We start from the raw sequence: 20,284 nt of genomic DNA on the forward strand, positions 1-20,284 counted from the left end.
CTTTCTTTGCTGCTCCGCAGCCAGTTAAGTGCTTTATATCTTTCTGCTTAAGTATTGCTAATTGCTTACTATTTGACTGTGTTGGCTTGTTTTGTATATCGCGTCTTGCCATTGCGCGTTGTATTCCGCATCTTTGGAGCTCGGTCTCCATCTCTTCACGTGTGTCTTTTGCTTTGCTGTCGGCGCGCAGCATGCATTGTGCTCGGAGCGTGTGTCTCACCTCCGTTGTTGGTCCGGGCGCTTCCTAGCTGCTCGCGGACTTTTTGTGGAGCGGGAGCAGGGGTTTCCGTCTTGTTGGGGGAGCGAGAGCGCTCTCGAGACGGTCTTTGGCTGACAGGCGGCGGTCGCGCATGCGCGCTGCCTTCTTTCCGGTTTCTGGGGTTTCCTCAGCGCTGGTTGAGTGACGACGGTCGTTTTGGCGTCCCTGCCCACAGCCTGTCTCCAAATACTTAACCCCGTATGACACTGGAGTCTGGTGAAGGCTTCGGTTGCAACATTATCTCATAGGCTCTGCCTAGAGTGTTCTGAGCTGCGCAGGCTTTGGCTCCGTCCACACTTGAATTCTTTTGAAGTCAGGTTTGTTCCTGCTTCTTTTCAAAGCCTGCTTTGGGGTTATAACACTCCCCCTTGACTTGTGTTTTGACACTCCATATTGCTGTAGTCGTCTTGTGGGCATTAATTTCCTACCCTTGTGTAGAATGGCTGATTACTACGACGCAGATGACGACTACTACTATGATGATAAGGAGGAAGGCTCCTTGGAGCATAATTTGGTGGAACAATTAGACAAAGGTGTTCAACAGTCGGTTAACAAAGCACTGGTACGTGCAATTAACCCTCTAAAGTGTCATTTGAATCTTTATGCACAGCAGCAGGGTTGGCTGCCTACTTCTAAGAAAACTGCAAAGTCTCCGGTTAATCCCCATAAGACAGACTTTCAGCGACTGGCTAAGACCTTGGCGGCTGCGCCTTCCACTACTTATGCACTGCATGATACCGAGTCAGACAACGCTCAGTCTTCCGCTTCTTCGGACCATGCTTCTCCTCCCCCGAAAAAGCGTGTCTGTAAGGAGCATTTTGTGGACGCCCCAGAACGCCCTCCTGTACTCAATTTTGAACCAGCGGATATTTTTCATCCGAATTCTTCATCATGGCTACCTTCGCCTGCTGTGGCCGCCTATATTCAGGCGCACATTCGGCAACCTTTTGAGGCCTCGGTTCGTGCTAGGTTGCGTTCAGAGTGCCCGAGACCTGATCTATCTGACCATTTGGCCAAGACTCCGGAGGTTGACCCCATGATGGTCACGTATTTGAAAAAATATGCAAAGGACCCGAAGAAGGGCCTTGACAGATCTTGGCGGTCCTGTCAAGATAAGTTACTGGACCTACTTGGACCTCTCACCAAGATTCTGGATCTGGGCTTTAAGGCGAAAGAGGCCTCAGCCCTTGTGAACCCCAATGAGTTAATTGAGTGGGCCCAACGGGCGATCTGCCAATTGGGGAACGCCAATTGCGCTATGTCTGCTGAACGTCGCAGGTCAATCCTTTTGAAACTGGATCCTAAACTGTCCGAATTGGCAACTTCGGAGTCTGGGCCCGAGGCGCAGGGTCTTTTATTTGGTAAGCCTTTTCTAAAAGAACTCACACGGTTTGTCGCCACCTTCAGTGGTATTGACAAGGCACAGGCCTCCTTGCACCGTGCTATGCGTCCGGTTTTTGCAAAGGCCGGACGAAGTCGGGGACGTTCGTTCGGCCGTGGTTCCGCTCACCAGTCCCAGAGAGGCAACACCTCTCAGCGAGGAGGAACTTACGATGCCGGATATTCCACCAGGGCCAACTTTTATCCCTCACGAAAAGGAAAGGGCCAGTATGGCAAGGGCCGTTCCGGTGGACAGCAAGGACACTTCCAGGATTCCAACTCTGCAGGTGAGCCTGATTCGTGCATGCGATGTGATGTTGGGGGGTCGCATTCAATTTTTTCTCAAAAATTGGCGCATGATCTCCAGCGATGCATGGGTGCTACAAACAGTTCAAGGGTTCAGGATAGAGTTTTATCACCCTATGCATCAGACCCGTCCTCCCCCTTGTTTGCATTTTTCCCTTCAGGATCAAGTTTGTCTCTCCGGAGAAATAGACGCCCTTCTCAAGAAGGGGGCGATTCTTCCAACCGTCCGTCATCCGACGGGGTTTGCCAGCTCAGTCTTTCTGGTCGAGAAGAAAGGAGGCGGGTCCCGCCTGGTTCTCAACCTGAAAGACTTCAACGGAGGGGTGGTTTATCGGCATTTCAAAATGGAGGGTATCCATCTCTTGAGGGATCTCCGGCGCGAAGGGGACTGGATGGTCCGCCTAGATCTCAAGGATGTGTACCTGTCGATTCCAATCTACAGGCCTCATCGTCGTTTTCTCCAGTTTCAGTGGCAGGGAGTTTGGTACGAGTATCGGGTTCTCCCGTTCGGTCTTTCATCGGCACCATGGTGCTTCACAAAACTGTTGAGACCGGTTGTGGAACATCTGCGGTCTCGGGGGGTCAGTTTGATTATTTATCTGGATGATATTCTCCTTATGGCGGATTGTCCTCTCAAACTTCTGCAGCATCTGGAGTGGTCCATCGATCTTTTACAGTCTCTCGGTTTTCTGATCAATGTTCAGAAATCGGTTTTGGTTCCGACCCAATCTATAGATTTCCTGGGTTTCCAGATCGACTCGGTTGCTTGCCAGCTTCTCTTACCCGGTCAGAAAATGCGTTACATCAAGAGGGAATTGACATCTGTTATTTCCAGACAGACTGTGTCATTGGGGTCGTTGGCAAGTGTAGTAGGTCTGTTAGCATCTTCCATTCAGGCGATCTTTCCAGGTCCTCTACATTACAGAGCGATGCAACGGCTGAAAATCCAGCATCTCCGGAAAGGTCTCAGGTACTCGGACCAGATTCCTCTTACGGAGGAAGTGCGGTGGGAGATGCAGTGGTGGTTGGACCACATGGAGGCCTGGAATGGTCGAGCCCTGTTCGGTGCGTCGCCGGAACTGGTGATACAATCCGATGCCAGTCGGTGGGGTTGGGGAGCCCGTTGCGGGTCTGTTGGTCCCCTCAGGAGCTGTCTCTCCACATAAACTGCGGGTTCGTTTGCGATCAAGTGTTTCTCTCGCCTTCGACCAAGTTGCTGCATTCTTCTCCGGATGGACAACGTGTCTGCAGTCCGCTATGTCAACAAGCTGGGCGGGACTCGGTGTTGGCGGAGATAGCCAAGGATTTTTGGCACTTTTGTCTACAACGGAAGATCACTGTTATTGCGGAGTATCTTCCGGGTTGCAACAATCAGATTGTGGATTGGCACTCCAGACATCTTCGGGATTTTAGCGACTGGAGGCTTCACCCTCGAGTATTCCGTGCCATCCTTCGGCGTTGGGGCCAGTGTCATTTAGATCTGTTTGCCTCTCGCCTCAACGCGCAACTCCCGCGCTTTTACAGTTGGAGGCCGGACCCTCAAGTTCTGGCCACGGATGCTTTTCTTCAGCAGTGGCCATCGACTCTGTGCTATGCCTTTCCGCCATTCCTGATGATCCCCAGAGTTCTGGCTTACACCAAACGATTTCGAGCGGATCTGATTCTGATTGCTCCTCTCTGGAGGGCTCAAGCGTGGTTCCCGGTTCTCCTGGAAATGTGTTGCGCTCAGCCGCTCATTCTTCCCCAGCAATGGAATCTTTTGCTGGATCCTCTCGGAGATCCGCATCCCCTGATTCTATCGGGCTCTCTTCAGCTGCTGGCGTGGCGGATCTCGGGGATCGCTGGACGATCCCAGGCATTTCTAGCGACGCTTCCAAATTCCTTAGTGAGGCATGGTCTCCCAATACTCACAAACGATATAAAGGGGCTTGGAAGCGATGGTGTGATTGGTGTGCTCAACGGGAAGTTGATCCCGTTTCAGCGGATATCAGTCTGATCATTAATTTTTGGGCGTCTTTGGCCACCTCAGGTCTGGCTTATACGACGGTCAATAGTTTTCGTTCTGCGATTTCAGCTGGCCACATCCAGATCGATGGAAAACCTGCGGGTGAACATCCCTTTATTTCCAGATTACTTAAGGGAATTCGTTTTGCGAAACCTCCCACACCTAAATATGTCTCTTTATGGGATGTTTCTGTTGTTCTAAGGTTCTTGGAGGCTTGGCCTTCGAATCTTTTATTATCCCGTAAACAGTTATCTGCTAAATTGACGATGTTACTATGCCTTGTTTCTTGCAAGCGTGTGTCGGATGTCCGCGCTTTGGATCTTGCGGGTCGCAGTTTCACTCCTGAGGGTGTTACTTTTTGTCTTTCTAGACGTACTAAATCTAATACGCCTTCCATTACGTATCCTTCTTTTCCCGCTCATCCCAACCTTTGTGTTGTGCAATGCCTTAAGGATTATGAGGTGAGTACTGCTTCTTTCCGTTCAGACATGCAGGGTCAACTGTTGATTGCCTTACAGAAACCTTTTTGCCCTGTCACTCCAGCTACTCTGGCGCGCTGGGTGCGGTGGCTTATGTCTGAGGCAGGCATTGATGTATCTGTGTTTGGTGCGCATTCTGCACGAGGGGCAATGGCCTCTAAAGCTTTTTCCATGGGTGTTACTCTGTTTGACATTATGAAGGCTGCAGACTGGTCCTCTGATTCTGTTTTCAAGACGTTTTATTATAAACCTATTGATAGTGTTGCTTCTGTGGTGGTGGATCAGGTTTAAAAAAGCATAATCGGAGCCTCCTGTCCTGACATAGAATTCAAAATTTGCAAACATTTGTGACAAGAATTTTCAATTCTATTAAGGACTAGGAGGCGAGGATTATCCCACCCATTGTTCTTATTTGCATGCTAATGTATTGTAATCTGTTTACATGACATTGCAAATATATCACTCCTTGTTTTTCCCCCCCTGGATTGCTTTTGACTCTCTTGCAATTTTTGGATGTTACGGCTCTGTATCTTTTTCAGGTTCAGATCCGAAGTGATGTTATTCGTCCTCCTCCGGAGTGTCGTTCTCCTCCTGGCCTCTGGACCCACAGTTCTTCTGTTGCCTACTTCAGGATTCTTTGGATTTCTGCAGCGTGTTTGGAGTTGGTATTATTAATTTACTTGGGATTTTATTTTGAACTGGACCTGTTTCCACAAAGAAAGAGGAAGAAGGACTAATGTTGGGACCTTTTATACGTTAATCTCTATGGTCATTCCCTGGTGTTCATGGGAAATGTAGTTTTTTGGTTGTTTTTATTGGCTGCTGAGCATTTCATTAAAGAAATGAGAAAGCATAATCCTCGCCTCCTAGTCCTTAATAGAATTGAAAATTCTTGTCACGAATGTTTGCAAATTTTGAAATATCAGCCTTGGGCTCTACAATGTCTCTTCACATTCCACGGTCATTTATGTTTTGATGTATGGTTTAACCACATCGCTGCTACAGGAATTTTCCTACTGTTCTGCAATTTTATGACTGGGTGTGGCCGTGACGAAACCATTCCGTCATCAGCACAGCTCAACCGTGACTGATGACGGAATGGTTCCGTCACCAGCATCGAAGGGGTTAACAGGTTCAAATATAATACTCAGAATCCCTAGAAAGCTGTATAGATTTTATTAATTTAAAAAGCTGTATATTACACAACAGCAGAGAAAAATAATACAAAATGGTGTAGCACACAGAGTTCTGAGGCTGTGCACTGTTGAGGTAACTAAAGTTGTAAGAGGGTATGCATAGTGAGAATAAAATGGAGGTGGGATAGGAAAACTTCCGTGCAGCATGCTGATAAGAGGTGGTGACCACAGCTGGTGAGACGCGCTATTTCGGCAAATGACACACCACTGCACGTTGTTGACCTTGATCGATTCTTCTAAAAGTTAAATAAGATTAATGAAAATATGACATGCGTGATGATAAAATTGAACAAGCAAATATTAATGCTACTACTGTTGATCATTTTCAAATGTAACCTCTAAATCTACAGATCTGTTTGTTTATTTTGTTTCGGAGCTATCCGTTATTTCAATAATAAAACATTCCGCCCTCCTTTCAGCAGACGCATCTTCTATAGTTTACCTTGTTAGAAACATCCGCCAAGTTTCACATTTTTCAAATTGTTCCTTGTATTTGGAAATGCTAGGGTATTTCAAAGCAACTTTACCCAAAGTCCTAATGCAGAGGAATTGTACTACAGTACAGAGAATACTGCATATGTTAGGGCAGTCACTCCGTCAATAATACATTTATTCTATACATTTCAGTAGCATAAAACTGAACAGCAAAATAAAATACAGGATATAAAAATAATTAATATGTACAATACGATTATAAAAGATCGAAAAGAGAAGAATGCTTGTTTAAAATCCAATTTCAGACACTCTAAAAACTAATTTTAAAAGTAATCAGTATATAATCATTATGAAATTCCATTGGACAGTAAAATCATACAGCGATCATCCAAGAATGTGCTGTACTTAGGGAAGTTCCAACTGCAGGTTTTTCCTTTTTTTCAGTACCTGCCATAGAAATGAAGTCATTACACAGCACAAATATAGAGGGCCTTATGTACAAGGCCTGTGCGCCACTTTTGCGTCACTTTCCCATGTTAAAAATTACACAACAGTGGCGCAAAGGGCTTGTAAATCTGACCCAGAGTCTTTAATTGCTGTAAAAATAAAAGGGCTAGTCTATACTGTCTAAAATGTTGAGTTTTAAGTATAGGTAGTATACAATTCTTTTTAGGAATTTCATAATATTGACAAAAAATATAAGGTGCAAGTTGGTTATAGGCAACTCACTGTTGCACATGCACAATTCTAGCTCTGAAAGGGAGTGACAATTACTCGGAGACCCCACCATCAACGGCAACATGTTTGTTCTGAATCGGGTCAGGATAAACCATTGCTGGTCATTTTGTACTAAAGTCAAATGAGATTTCAAACCCTCCTGGTGGGCCATCATACTGTAAGTGAGAACAGATGGTTTTACTCTTTCCCCCGCCCATCTCTCTCCCATTGCTTTGTTCAGGGCAGAATATTTCAACTTGTCTTTCGCTGGTGATCTACAGGAATCTAGGGCCATATTATCAAGGGGTGCAATGAAGTTATTGATGTTTTAGCGTCCGTTTTTGGGCGAAAAGCGGTGATAATTTTCTCGCATTGTCATCAAGAACACACTAGCGCGTGATTCCATGCCTCAGTGTCCATTTTCTGAACGCCCAGCATCGCAACGCTAATGATATGCAAGAAGGCGTGCCTGACAAAACTACACGGGAGAATATCACTAACCGGGCTTCGCGATATATATTCAACAATTCTCCGGCCACCCTAGCGATACACAAAATCGAGCTAACTGCCCGTTAACTCTGGATTTTAATGTCTGCTAAAATCCAGACTTGGGCATACTTTGCATGGTAGGTGGATTCTTGCCTTACGACCACAGGGTCGTATCAGCAAGGTTTTTGCCAGTTTTAGGTGAACATCGCTGGATTTCCAGCAATGTCCGCACTTTTTCCCGCCATCGCTGGAATTCTTATCGCCAATGTGCTGAACGTTGTTAATACAGGTCTAGGTTGGCAATATGTTCCAGCACTAGGCGGCGATAAAAAACAAAACACGTTGAGCGGTCAGCGAGAATTATCGCTGCCTCTTGTTAATATGCCCCCTGATTTGTTAAAGAGATCCACTAGGCCACTCTCCTCGAATGTATATTTTACGTGTCTCATCCATGGGATCTTCATAGCATGATCTAGATTCATGGTATCCCTATGGATTAATGTATTCAACTGTTTTGCGACCAAATTGAGTGCCAAAGCAGAATCGGCGTCATCTTTATCCTATTAGATATGTACGGGTGTTGAAATCTGGTCTGCAGTGTCAACTTATCGGCGCCATCGTGTCCCCCTTTTTCTGAATCCATTTGTGTGCGTAAGCGGCAGCCATTTTAAATACCACGGCCACCCTGCCCATCGCCAACAGCCAGCGCGTCTCTCTCTCTCTCCTGACCTCGCAGGCATCCCCAGTGCGCTGACAGCCCCCGCTCCCACATGCTTGGGCCATAAACCCCTCTTCAGCGCAACCCTGCCTCGGAACCCCATCATGTTCCCAGCTCAACACCTCCCTCCATTCCTTTCATGATCCTGGGTCCTTTGATAAAACCCCCTTTCCTCTGTGCCCGATTGTCTTACTCGTTCCCAGGCCGCCACCTGGCCCTGTGGATGCTGTTTATTGCCCCCCCATACAGTAGGAAGCTTCTCCCATCAAAGGATCCACGAGTTGATCAAAGCCCCCACCCCATGAGATCCGATCGACCACATACATTCCGCGAATCGGTGGAATGTCCAGCTGCGCAACAATCGTCACCTGTTGTGACTGGGGTGGGGACTTCTACTGTAAATGTGTGTGGGAACGGGACTGAAGCGGGGATTCCGAGGATGCCTTTCCGAACTTCAAAGTATTTACGACAATATGCCACATGCAATAAACTGTAATAAAGATCATAAACCGGTGTATAAGAGGCCAGGCCTCAGAGATGCGGCTAGAGCACCTCGTGAAGATACCCTGTTGTCTGAATTGATGTGTTCTGCTCCGTCGGAATAAAACTTCTGTTTCCTGCCTTCCAGTCTTCAGCTCCTGCCTCTTTGTTTGGTAACTTGAGTGGTATTAGAAGCGGTTAGTGCCGGGCAACTTTGAAAAAGGTCGTCGGCCCGTACCTTTTTCCACAATTGGCGTCCCAAACGTGGGGCCCATCAGCGACTCGTGGATCCAGTGGGAGAGGTCCTGACGACAGAGTGAACGACTGCAACGATCGGGAGAGCTCCTGTCCGATAGACCCTCGTCTGACAGCCGATCATCCGAACTTCACTGGTTCCGAACAGACCTCTCTAGAGTGATCTACGGTCCTGACTGGGAACCATCAGGAGTGCCGCAACGGTCACGAAGAGTAGAGGACGATCGGGCGCTGGATTCGGAAGACAAGAAACTGTCCATGCGGTCCGGGTAAGGTCGTGTAACACGACAAATTGTGAAATGATTGTTTGATTTGGAAAATACTAGTATTACTCTTTGAATTGTTGGTTCTTTTGGAGATTCGCTGTCTGCAAACGGAGAACAACAGGCTCTCTGTTTGCAAGCAGTGAAGGATAGGTAACGCAGACTTTTGTCCCCGTTGTAATCCGTCGTGCCTATCTTCCTCCCCCACTGATTGATTGTTTGGCCCGAACTGTTGTTCGCGGATTGTTTTCTGGAGATTCTCTGTCTGCAAACGGAGAAGAACAGGTTCTCTCTTTGCAGGTAGTGAAAGGGTAGGTAACGCAGACCTTTGTCCCCGTTGTAACCCGTCGTGCCTACTTATTCTCCCCATTGATTGTTTGATTGACCGAACATTGACTGTTCGATATTGGTTCCTTTGAGGTATTCACCGCCTGCAAATAACGAAGAATAGAAATATTCTGTCTAGTCTTTGCACGCAGTGATAAGATAGGTAGTGCAGACTTTTGTCCCCGTTGTAATCCGTCATGCCTATCTTCTCCCCACTGATTGGTAGCCTGCTTAGCCCGGACCGCTTATTAGAGATGAACCATCCAGCTCCACTGGAAGGCACCCCTAATAAGGACATGTTTATGAAGCATGGATTGATCGCTATAGCCTATAGCAATTGTGGCATAAATATACAAAGAAGGATCAGAAAAGTCAGTGGCCACTGATAGGATCCTTCGACGAGGATAAAATAAGCGCATTATAAATAGCCCTTGGGAAACACAAGACAACGCCCACTATGCTCGATAGTCTCGGCATGTGGCGCAAAGAAACAGAACAACGTAAAAAGAGAAATGAAAGTAGGTTGGAAAAAGAGCTGCGAAAGGCATCCCACCTAGCTGCTAAGAAATTAGAAGAAGAGATTAAGGAGAGAGAAGAAGCCAAACAGAAACAAGTGTTAGCGACATCAAGCCAGTGTCCGGTTAGAACACCCTCTACGCTCTACCCTGAATTACCCTCGAAACAGCGAGCCAACGATGATCTTTTGTTAGGTCCTCCGATCATCTACATGCCCCCTCCATATGCCCCTTCCCAACCTTTAGCACAGCACCCACCACCCTCAAGCACAGACGAGAGTAGTACCAGAGCTTCGGTCCCCATGTCCTCCGCGCCGGCCGAACCCCTTGTACTAGAGACAGCACAAGCGACAGCGTTAGATGACCCAGAGGCAAGAAAAACAGATTCCACAAGAACGAACAGGTTAAGCAAAGATGAGCGAGCAGGGATCGACAAGGTAGTGAGGACACTGGTAGAAAGAAAGGAGAGTGGGGAGCACATCACGGATATGTTCAACTCATATGCAGGGAGCCACAGACGGCACTTTGCCGTACGACTGTCTTATCATGCCCTGAATGCGTATGAGGACCGATAACGAGACAAAGGTCCCGAGGGCCTAACGACTCTGTATAGAAAGGTCGATATCGGGGATGAGGGCAAGTGTGACGTGACGGACCTCCTTACGCGTACGCTTGAGGTTTTCCGCCACTTCACTGAACAAGAATCGGAAGCTAAACCTACGACACCTGTAGCGACCGAATCACGAACTGAGCGAGCTAGCACCATGATGCCAATAAGAGAGACTGCCCCCTACTGGGTTCCCCCACGAGGTCTGGGAACACACGATGATGTCAACCACCAAGATGCAAGGGGGAGGGTAGTGTACAACTGGGTCTACCAGCCATGGGATCGGCAAGATATTCTGACGTTCCGGAAGTCTCTGCCCGATTTACGTAAAAACCCCACTGCCTTCTACACTGAATTAGGTACAGCCCTAGGTTCAACAATTATGACCCTGGATGACATCGGCATGTTTTTCGGGTTATGTCTGCCAGCTGATGTGTGGAAGCAAATCCGGAAAGTCGACCACCTTGAGCTGTTCGGACACACCTGGTCACAACTCGATGGCATAGATAGGCAACAAGAACCTGAACAGAAGCCTTTGAAACCCATTTTAGAACTCCCAGACAAAATTGTACAAAAATTGAAAACCCTGATCCACGAAAAGAAAGTGGACTGGTCGATAGTAACGGCCTGTCGTCAGAAACCCCAGGAAGACGTATCGGAATACTTCTCCCGGTTTGAAACAGTGTTCTCCGATTACAGCGGCCAGGACATGACAACTGCAACCGGACACCATCTGTTTGTCCAGAATTATGTAAAAGGGCTGACGCAGGAGGTCTCTCAGAAACTGCAGGCCAGCGAGAGTAGTTGGGCGGCCTCCAAGCCTGCGGCTATCCTTCAGATGGCCCAATATTACGAGCACCAGAAAAACGAAAACGATAGAGCGACAGAGAAAAAGAAGAAAGACTTAAAAGAAAGGGTGATGATTGCTCAGTTGCAAGGGGTGACTGTAGGATGAGAGCAATACAAAGGGAACTTTCAGACAAATGTCCCTAGGAATGCACCCCCTAAAGACCGCACCCCGACACCCCATGTTGGACGTAGAGACATTAGCGAGGACCAGTGTGCTTTCTGCAAAGGATTCGGCCATTGGAAATCACAGTGTCCGGTTCTGTTGGAGATGAACAGAAATAGGGACCCCAAGGACGTAGCGGGTGGACCGAGAAATAGAGGACAGCAACGGGGGTCCGCAAATGACACGACTAACGCCTGAATACATTTGACCATCCCCGACAGAACCAGTGCCAACAGTCTGACTGCGAAGATGCCCGCGACTTCGCATAGGACTGCCTAGGGCAAGGGAGGGATCCAGTCGAGCTCTATGTTGACCAGCAAGGTCCTTATGTCACCGCTAAGGTCCTGGGTACAAAGTCTCCATTTCTGGTAGACACTGGCGCGACACGTAGTGTGTTATCTAAGCAACTGATTCCAAGGGCACCCTTGTCTGGCTCGCTTGTAACATCAATAGGTTTCAATGGAACGCCCTCCACTAACCCTTTGTCCACACCAATCCCCTTTGACTTAGAGAACAACACAACTGACACAACGTTTTTGCCTTCCACCAATACCCCTGACGCCATTATGGGACTTGACTTGCTGAAACATTTCCGAGCTACTATTAGATGTTCGCAAGACGGAGTTCGAGTTTTCCTGTACGACAACCCAATTCTGCTCAGGCATTGCCCTTACCGACGCATGTTTTGCATCACTGACGCTGACTCATCCCTACTTGACACTCTGCCTCCGTATCTGTGGGCAAAGACAGATTCGGACGTAGGACGCATGATGATTGACCCAGTGCACATCACTGTTCGACAGGACGGAATACTCCCAAAACTTCCAAAATATCGGATATCGCCCGAGGGCGAGAAGGCATTGGCAAAGATTATTCAGTCACTGGTAGACGCAGGAGTGGTAGAGGTAGTGGTTAGCAATGTTTGCAACAGCCCTATCTTGCCCATCATCAAGAAACAAGGAGAGGGAGATGAGAAAGCGTACGGCTTCATCATCGACCTTCGAGAGATCAACAAAGTAGTTGTACCCCAGTACCCCGTGGTCTCGGACATCACCACTATCTGGACTTTGATTCCTTCTACTGCCACCACCTTCACTGTCATTGACCTCAAAAATGCTTTCTTCTCTATCCCCATCCATCCAGACAGCCGATACCTCTTTGGCTTCACCCTGAAAGCCCGCTCCTATAGATTCTGCCGAGCACCCCAAGGCTACACAGAAAGCCCCAGCATCTACAGTCAGGCCCTCAAGAGACAACTGGATGAAGTCCAGTTACCCGATGGAGTGGTGTTGATCCAATACGTCGATAACATCCTTTTGGCGGCCGATACCACTCCACTAGCAGTCACAGCCACCATTCAACTCCTGCACTTCCTTGCGGAAAATGGCCACAAGGTCTCCAAGTAGAAGTTGCAATTCTGCTAACCCCAGGTCACTTACTTAGGCCACCTTTTGTCCAAAGACGGAAGGAAGCTTACTCCCGACCGGATCCAAACCATTCTTGAAACCCCTGTCCTTAAGACTCAGAATCAAGTCCGCTCCCTACTAGGCCTCACCTCCTTCTGTCGGCAGTGGTTGCCAAACTTCAGTCTCATTGTCAAACCGCTGCTTTCTCTGCTAGCTAAAGATGTCCCCTCCCCACTCCCTTGGACCCCTGAATGCCAATCCTCCTTCGTAGAACTACGAGATGCCCTTTGTTCGGCCCCTGTCCTAGGAACCCCCGATTACACAAAGCCCTTCTCCCTCTACACTCACGAAAGGGAGGGATGTGCTTTGTTTATCTTGACCCAGTCCATTGGCCCAAAGCAACGACCATGCGCTTACTTCTCTGCCACTCTTGACCCCGTAGCCAGAGCCTTACCTGCCTGCCTTCGAGCTGTAGCTGCCGCTGCTATCTCTATCCGACAAAGTGAGGGGATCGTGCTCTCGAATTCCCTCACGGTATTAGTACCCCATGCAGTTGACACCCTCCTGAACCAAATTAAGACGCAACACCTGACAAGTGCACAACTGACTGGATACAAACTGACTCTGCTTGCACCCCACATCACCCTGAAAAGATGCACCACACTGAACCCGGCAACCCTACCAGAAAACGATCCAAATGTGTCCCCTGTACACGACTGTGTGACCCTCACGGACAAACAGACTAGGAGTAGGGTCGACCTCAGAGACACAGCTTTTTCTGACCCCGATGGAGAGCTGTGGGTGGACGGCTCTTGCATCAAACCACCTCAGCTGCTTATGCAGTCACCACAGCCCGGACTGTAGTAGAGACAGCCCGCATCACACAACGATCTGCACAGGCAGCAGAACTGATTGCTCTGACACGAGCATGCATCCTGGCAGCAGGAACCACAGCAAACATTTACACCGACAGCCAGTATGCCTTTGGGGTGGTTTACCATTTCGGACTCCTTTGGAGGGAGAGGGGATTCTTGACCTCACATGGCACCCCCATTTTACATGGAGATCTAGTCTCCGCCCTGATCGAAGCCGTCCTCCTCCCTAAACGACATGCGGTCATCAAATGCCAGGCACACAAGAAGGTGACAGACATTATTGGACAGGGAAATGCACTAGCCAACATCACTGCTCGGACCACAGCTGAGAATAGGACGACGACACGCATGTACGTGACCAGGTCCCAAGCAGAGAAATGGACCGACGCTAGGGACACTATCAGGGACATTCAAATGGCTAGCTCACATCACGAATTGACTGAATGGGCACGGGTGGGACTGAGTGACGACGAAGGCTGCTGGCGAACGAAAGACACGAACAAATGGTTGCTACCTGACTCATATCTGATTCCCATATTGACTATGGCCCACTCCGCTGCACACATAGGATCAGCCCCCATGATCGAACTTGTCTCCAGAGTTTGGCACAACGACAAAATCACAGACTCCGCCAAACGTCTGGTCCAACAATGCTTGATATGTTTGCAACATAACCCTGGGAAAGGAACTGTAGTACCCCGGGGAGGGTTTGGGGTTCCCAATCACCCATTTGAAGTCCTACAGATGGACTACATCCAACTAGACAGATGCCAATGCCTGAAATACGTACTCGTTGTGGTGTGTGCATTCAGCAAATGGGTGGAAGCATACCCAACCCGTGACAACACTGCTATGGCCACTGCAAAAGTACTATTAAAAGAATTTTTCCCTCGCTACGGCCTTTGCCGAATTTTATGGAGCGACAATGGCCCCCACTTCGTAGCCGAAGTTATCCAGCTCATCTTGAAGGGGCTGGGTGTAAAACAGAAGTTCCACGCAGTCTTCCACCCCCAGTCTGCTGGACTTGTTGAGCGACACAATGCCACACTAAAACTAAAACTGGCTAAGATAGTGGCTACCACAGGACTGAAATGGCCTGACGCTCTCCCACTGGCATTGCTATCGATGCGTTCCACCCCCACCAAACACCACTTGACACCTTACGAGGTCGTTTTCGGCCGACCCATGAGCCTCTGGTCTGCACCAAAACCGACTTCCATTCATGACGTCCCGGACGTTCTAATGTCTGATTATTTGTATAAATTGACTGAAACCCTGTCTGTCATTCACCAACAGGTGCTGCATGCCATCCCTGACGCTTCCAGGGGTCCCGGACATAACCTGCAACCCGGGGACTACGTCTTGATAAGAAACCTCCAGCGTGCCAAGAGTCTGGAACCCCGGTGGACGGGCCCCTGGCAAGTCCTCCTCACCACCCGAACAGCTCTTCGAGTGGAAGGAAAGCGGACCTGGGTGCATGCGCACCACTGCAAACGGATCCCCCCGACTCTGACGACGACTGAAGACGTGACCACCCAGGAAGAGCTCCTGAACAAAGATCGAACATCATTGAACTGCTATCCAGACACAGAGACACTCGAACTAGCAAATATTCCTGACCCCACAGTGCCATCCAGAGAAGGGTATAACCTGCGACGAAAGGGGGGAGTTTCGGCTAAGTAGACCATTGACTAAGTCATAATTCTCAGATCGGTGGCCTAACACTACAAAGGCTGTCAGGAGAGAAAGCCAGACGAGGTCTTTGGTTCTGCCCGCTACCGAGCTCCCTCGAAGATGATTGAAGCGCACGATAAGAAGATGATGGAAGCGCCCGATAGGAAGATGATGGAAGCAACCGGACACCCGAAGATTCACTACAGAAACCCAAAGACTGACAAAATCCACAGTTCAAAGACAATTGCACTCTTTATCGCAATACTCTTTTGCCTCCTCCTCATGACCACCCTCTGGATTGTGGAAGAAAGCGCACCCACTCACGAGACATTCCTGACCACTGCACAGCCTACCACCATGAAGGAACATTATCTGATTTCTCTTTCACCCCAACTCAGAGAAAGGCGAAAGGAGTTTTGGAACAACTCCTTCGTGCAACTGCTGCACCAACACAATCTTGCCACCAATGCCACCAACTGCTGGATCTGTGGGTTGCTACGCCACGCCACTGGACATTCGATACCCTTCATCCCTTCGCCCTTCTCAATTCACGGCTCCTGCCTTGCTTGGCTGATCCTCTTGCAAGAGAGCTATAGGGACAATGCCACCTCCAGCAAAACTATGACGCATTTCTTTCATATGGTCTGGCGAAACAAAACGAAGACACACTTCTGCCCGCAGACCTCCAATGACTCTATCCACATGGACATCCCTGTCAAAGAACGGATTGAAATGCAGGTGTTTAACAATCCGACCAGACCCACCTTCTCTTAACTTCAGAAACAAACAGCTGCCACCCTGACTGTGGCCCTATCCGTCATCAATGTCACAGGCCTTATGTGCATAGAAGGGCTTGGGACACAGCTGGTGGGCCGCAGTGCCTGCCGCATCACCAGAACTTTGGACTCCACCGATCCACCTTCCTTTGTATCCTCTCCAAACATGTACTTTGTTTGCGGCACAAAAGCCTACACCTGGCTCCCCAAAGGCTGGGGGGGGGCACCTGTTTTATCTCCTTCATCCTTCCTCCGACCTATGTGGCTGCGGCGAATCACTATAGACAGAAACGAGCCAAGGACATTGAATGAGCCGACTCTACAGGAGCACAGTTCCTCGATGCAATGAAGGGACTTGTTCCGCTCTGAGGCCCGATGGCAAACAGCCGTGCAATCCGACATTTGACTCAGGCAGTCGAGACAACAATGAACATCACAGCTGGCATCCTTGCCAACAATACAGCCGAGCTTCAAGCGGTCCGCTTGGTGGCTCTCCAGAACCGCCTTGTTCTAGATGTGGTTGTAGCGGATCGTGGTCGAGTATGCCGCATTATAGGGTCCAGCTGCTGTACATATATACCGGACAATTCACCCTCAGTGTACAAAGCCATTGAACATCTCCACAGACTCTCCTCATAAGTTCACCAGGAGCAAGAAGAATGGTCGCTTGGTGGATGGTTTTGGAGTACTGTTAAGAAATGGGGCTGGAGACTGTTTACTATTATCCTTATTCCTGTGGTTGTAATATGTGGGTTCTGTTTCGGAATTCAATGCCTGCCGCCTCTGTGTTCGCTATGTGCGAATTGTATCTGCCCTAAGACTGTGGACTTTGAAAAAGAACGCATGAGAGCACTGTATGATGTCGAGGTTAGGAATCTAATGCAGATAGACATTGATTAGACAAGCTGGCTAGATATGTTGAAAAGGGAGGACTGTTGAAATCTGGTCTGCAGTGTCAACTTATCGGCGCCATCTTGTCCCCCTTTTTCTGAATCCATTCGTGTGCATAAGCGGCAGCCATTTTAAATACCACGGCCACTCTGCCCATCGCCAACAGCCAGCGCGTCTCTCTCTCTCTCTCCTGAACTCGCAGGCATCCCCCGCGCGCTGACAGCCCCCGCTCCCACATGCTTGGGCCATAAAACCCTCTTCAGCGCAACCCTGCCTCGAAACCCCATCCTGTTCCCAGCTCAACACCTCCCTCCATTCCTTTCATGATCCTGGGTCCTTTGATAAAACCCCCTTTCCTCTGTGCCCGATTGTCTTACTCGTTCCCAGGCCGCCACCTGGCCCTGCGGATGCTGTTTATTGCCCCCCCCATACAGTAGGAAGCTTCTCCCATCAAAGGATCCACGAGTTGATCAAAGCCCCCACCCCATGAGATCCGATCGACCACATACATTCCGTGAATCGGCGGAATGTCCAGCTGCGCAACAATCCTCACCTGTTGTGACCGGGGTGGGGACTTCTACTGTAAATGTGTGTGGGAACGGGCCTGAAGCGGGGATTCCGAGGATGCCTTTCCGAACTTCAAAGTATTTACGACAATATGCCACATGCAATAAACTGTAATAAAGATCATAAACCGGTGCATAAGAGGCCAGGCCTCAGAGAAGCGGCTAGAGCACCTCGTGAAGATACCCTGTTGTCTGAATTGATGTGTTCTGCTCCGTCGGAATAAAACTTCTGTTTCCTGCCTTCCAGTCTCCAGCGCCTGCCTCTTTGTTTGGTAACTTGAGTGGTATTAGAGGCGGTTAGCGCCAGGCAACTTTGAAAAAGGTCGTCGGCCCATACCTTTTTCCACACAGGGTTCAGATCTCAGTATGGGTAATGCAATTTGAACAGCTTGGTGTGAGAGCTAAAATACGCTTAAGGAATTGGCTATTAGCCCTTTGGATATTCTGTATATTGACCAGTCCCCAGATAGCCGCTCCATATGAGGTCACTGCCACTCTTCAATATATAATGAGTAGTTCCCTTAATGCCTTAAAACCCAACTTCTTTGTAAATGAAAATATCCCATTAAGGGAATTTTGCCATTTGAGCACACCTATTTATTATGATAAGGGACCGGGAATTTGTGCTGCCAAAGAGTTTCCCTAACTAACAGAGGGTGAATGATTCATTGAATGTGTGCTCTTCCGCATAAAAATGGGTTTTACTCTGGGTTTGGTCCCATAGGTCATAGTATAAGTCTTTGAGCTATTTACTTTCAGATCCGGATCTGACATAAAGGCAATACAATCATCACTTAAACCCTGTGACCCCCTCCCGGTTACAGCAATTAGTACAGCATAATCTGCATAAAGTAGGGTGGGAGGGGGCTCGGACATATAATTGCTGTGTCCCTGCCGGATAAACTTAGGACTGATTCTACCCGGTTTGTGTATAGGGAAAACAGGAAGAGGGCTTAAACACACCCCTGTCCGACCCTTCTTTTGATGTTAAATCTAGCCGAGCATTCACCATCCCTTCCTAAATGCACATGAGCGCTGGCAACCTTCGTACCTCAACCTCCAAATCCTCCATCATTTTCCACAGCTTTGAATGCCACACCTAGTCAAAAGCTGCTGACAAAATCCATGAAGGATTGTTATAGCGACCCCTTCTTAGCCACTGTGTACTTCCCCATGATGATACTTAGATTCAAACATTGGTGGGATATGCCTAGCTCCTTTTTAAAACAAAATTGAGTATCTACCAATGTATTATTTGCGGCTGCCCAATCTTCCAATCTGTTGAGTAATATATGCCCAATAACTTTCAGAGTGACATCCAACAATGATATGGGCTGAATAATTGGTGGTTGTGATCCATTGCCTTTTTTTATAAAACAGGGTAATAATCAAAGATTTCCATGATGTGGGGTATCCTGTCATTACAACGGCATTCATTATAAACATTTGTAAACATCTGGTCCAGAGATATTGCTGCTTCCGGTGCATATGTTAGGTCGTTTGAGAAGATGAGCTTTTGAGCCTAAGTGTTTTCCGTAATATACATTTCACCTCTTTATTCCTCAGGCAGTAGATCACTGGGTTCACCATTGGAGTTATGACAGCATACAATGTGGATATCAGTTTATTCATTTCAAAAGAATTTATCTTTTTTGGCCGAGCATATATGAAAAGGGTGGAAGTGTAAAATATGCTAACAACAGAGAGATGTGAGGCACAGGTAGAAAATGCCTTCCATCTGCCAGTAGTGGTGGGGATTTTTAGAATAGTCAAAATAATGCAGCTATATGACACAACTGTTACAAGTAGTGGGATAAGTAAAATGACCAGTGCGAGAATGAAATCCACCAGTTCGGCCAAAGACATGTCGGTGCAGGCCAGATTCAGCACGGGGGAGATGTCGCAGAAGAAGTGATTGATGACGTTTGACCCACAGAATTCTAAGCGCGAAATAAAGACAATTTTGATGGCCGTGATAAGGAACCCACTTATCCAGGATCCCGCCGCCAGCTGTATGCAAAGACTGTTGCTCATGATGGTTGGGTAGCGCAAAGGGTGGCAGATGGCAACGTAGCAGTCGAACGCCATTGCAGCTAAAAGAACACATTCTGTGCACATTAGGGAAATGAAAAAAAATAGTTGGGTCATGCAGCTTTCAAAGGAGATGTGTTTATTCTCAGTGGCCAGGTTGGCGAGCAGATTAGGGACTGTAACCGAGATGTAGCACAATTCCAGGAAAGCAAGGTTACTCAAGAAAAAATACATGGGTTTGTGGAGGTTTCTGTTTGCTCTGATCATGGCGATGATGGTGATGTTTTCCATCACCGTCAGGATGTAGGCTATAAAAAATAGAAAGAAAAATACTCCTTTAATTTGCTGTTGAGCTGGGAATCCACGGAGCATAAAATCCTTGTCTGTAGTCACGTTTCCTTTCTCCATGGCTTTTCAGGATCTGTGAGAAGAGAGAATAGGGCAGACTCTTGTTTATCTGAACCGGATTCAAATTATCACAAATTGTATACAGCGATCTACAGGAGCCAAGGAGAAGGAAATCACTTTGTATTGAATCGTGGAGCCATCTTTCCATCTTCATAAAATCAGGGATAGTCCTAAACCCAGCTTTGGCCCATTTTGGAAATATTTCAGATGAAAT

The 20,284-nt window shown here is 48.0% G+C and overlaps 1 protein-coding gene across 1 annotated transcript; it reads right to left on the bottom strand.

Moving 5' to 3' along the window:
- Positions 1-19,122: 19,122 nt before the first annotated feature.
- On the bottom strand, positions 19,123-20,070 carry LOC147712953 (olfactory receptor 6B1-like). Its single transcript, XM_086919739.1, has one exon. It carries the CDS (start codon positions 20,068-20,070, stop codon positions 19,123-19,125), a length of 948 nt encoding a protein of 315 aa, XP_086775865.1.
- Positions 20,071-20,284: the final 214 nt, after the last annotated feature.

Source organism: Lissotriton vulgaris, chromosome 5, assembly GCF_964263255.1.
Source record: "Lissotriton vulgaris chromosome 5, aLisVul1.2, whole genome shotgun sequence".
Taxonomy (NCBI): Eukaryota; Metazoa; Chordata; class Amphibia; order Caudata; family Salamandridae; genus Lissotriton; species Lissotriton vulgaris.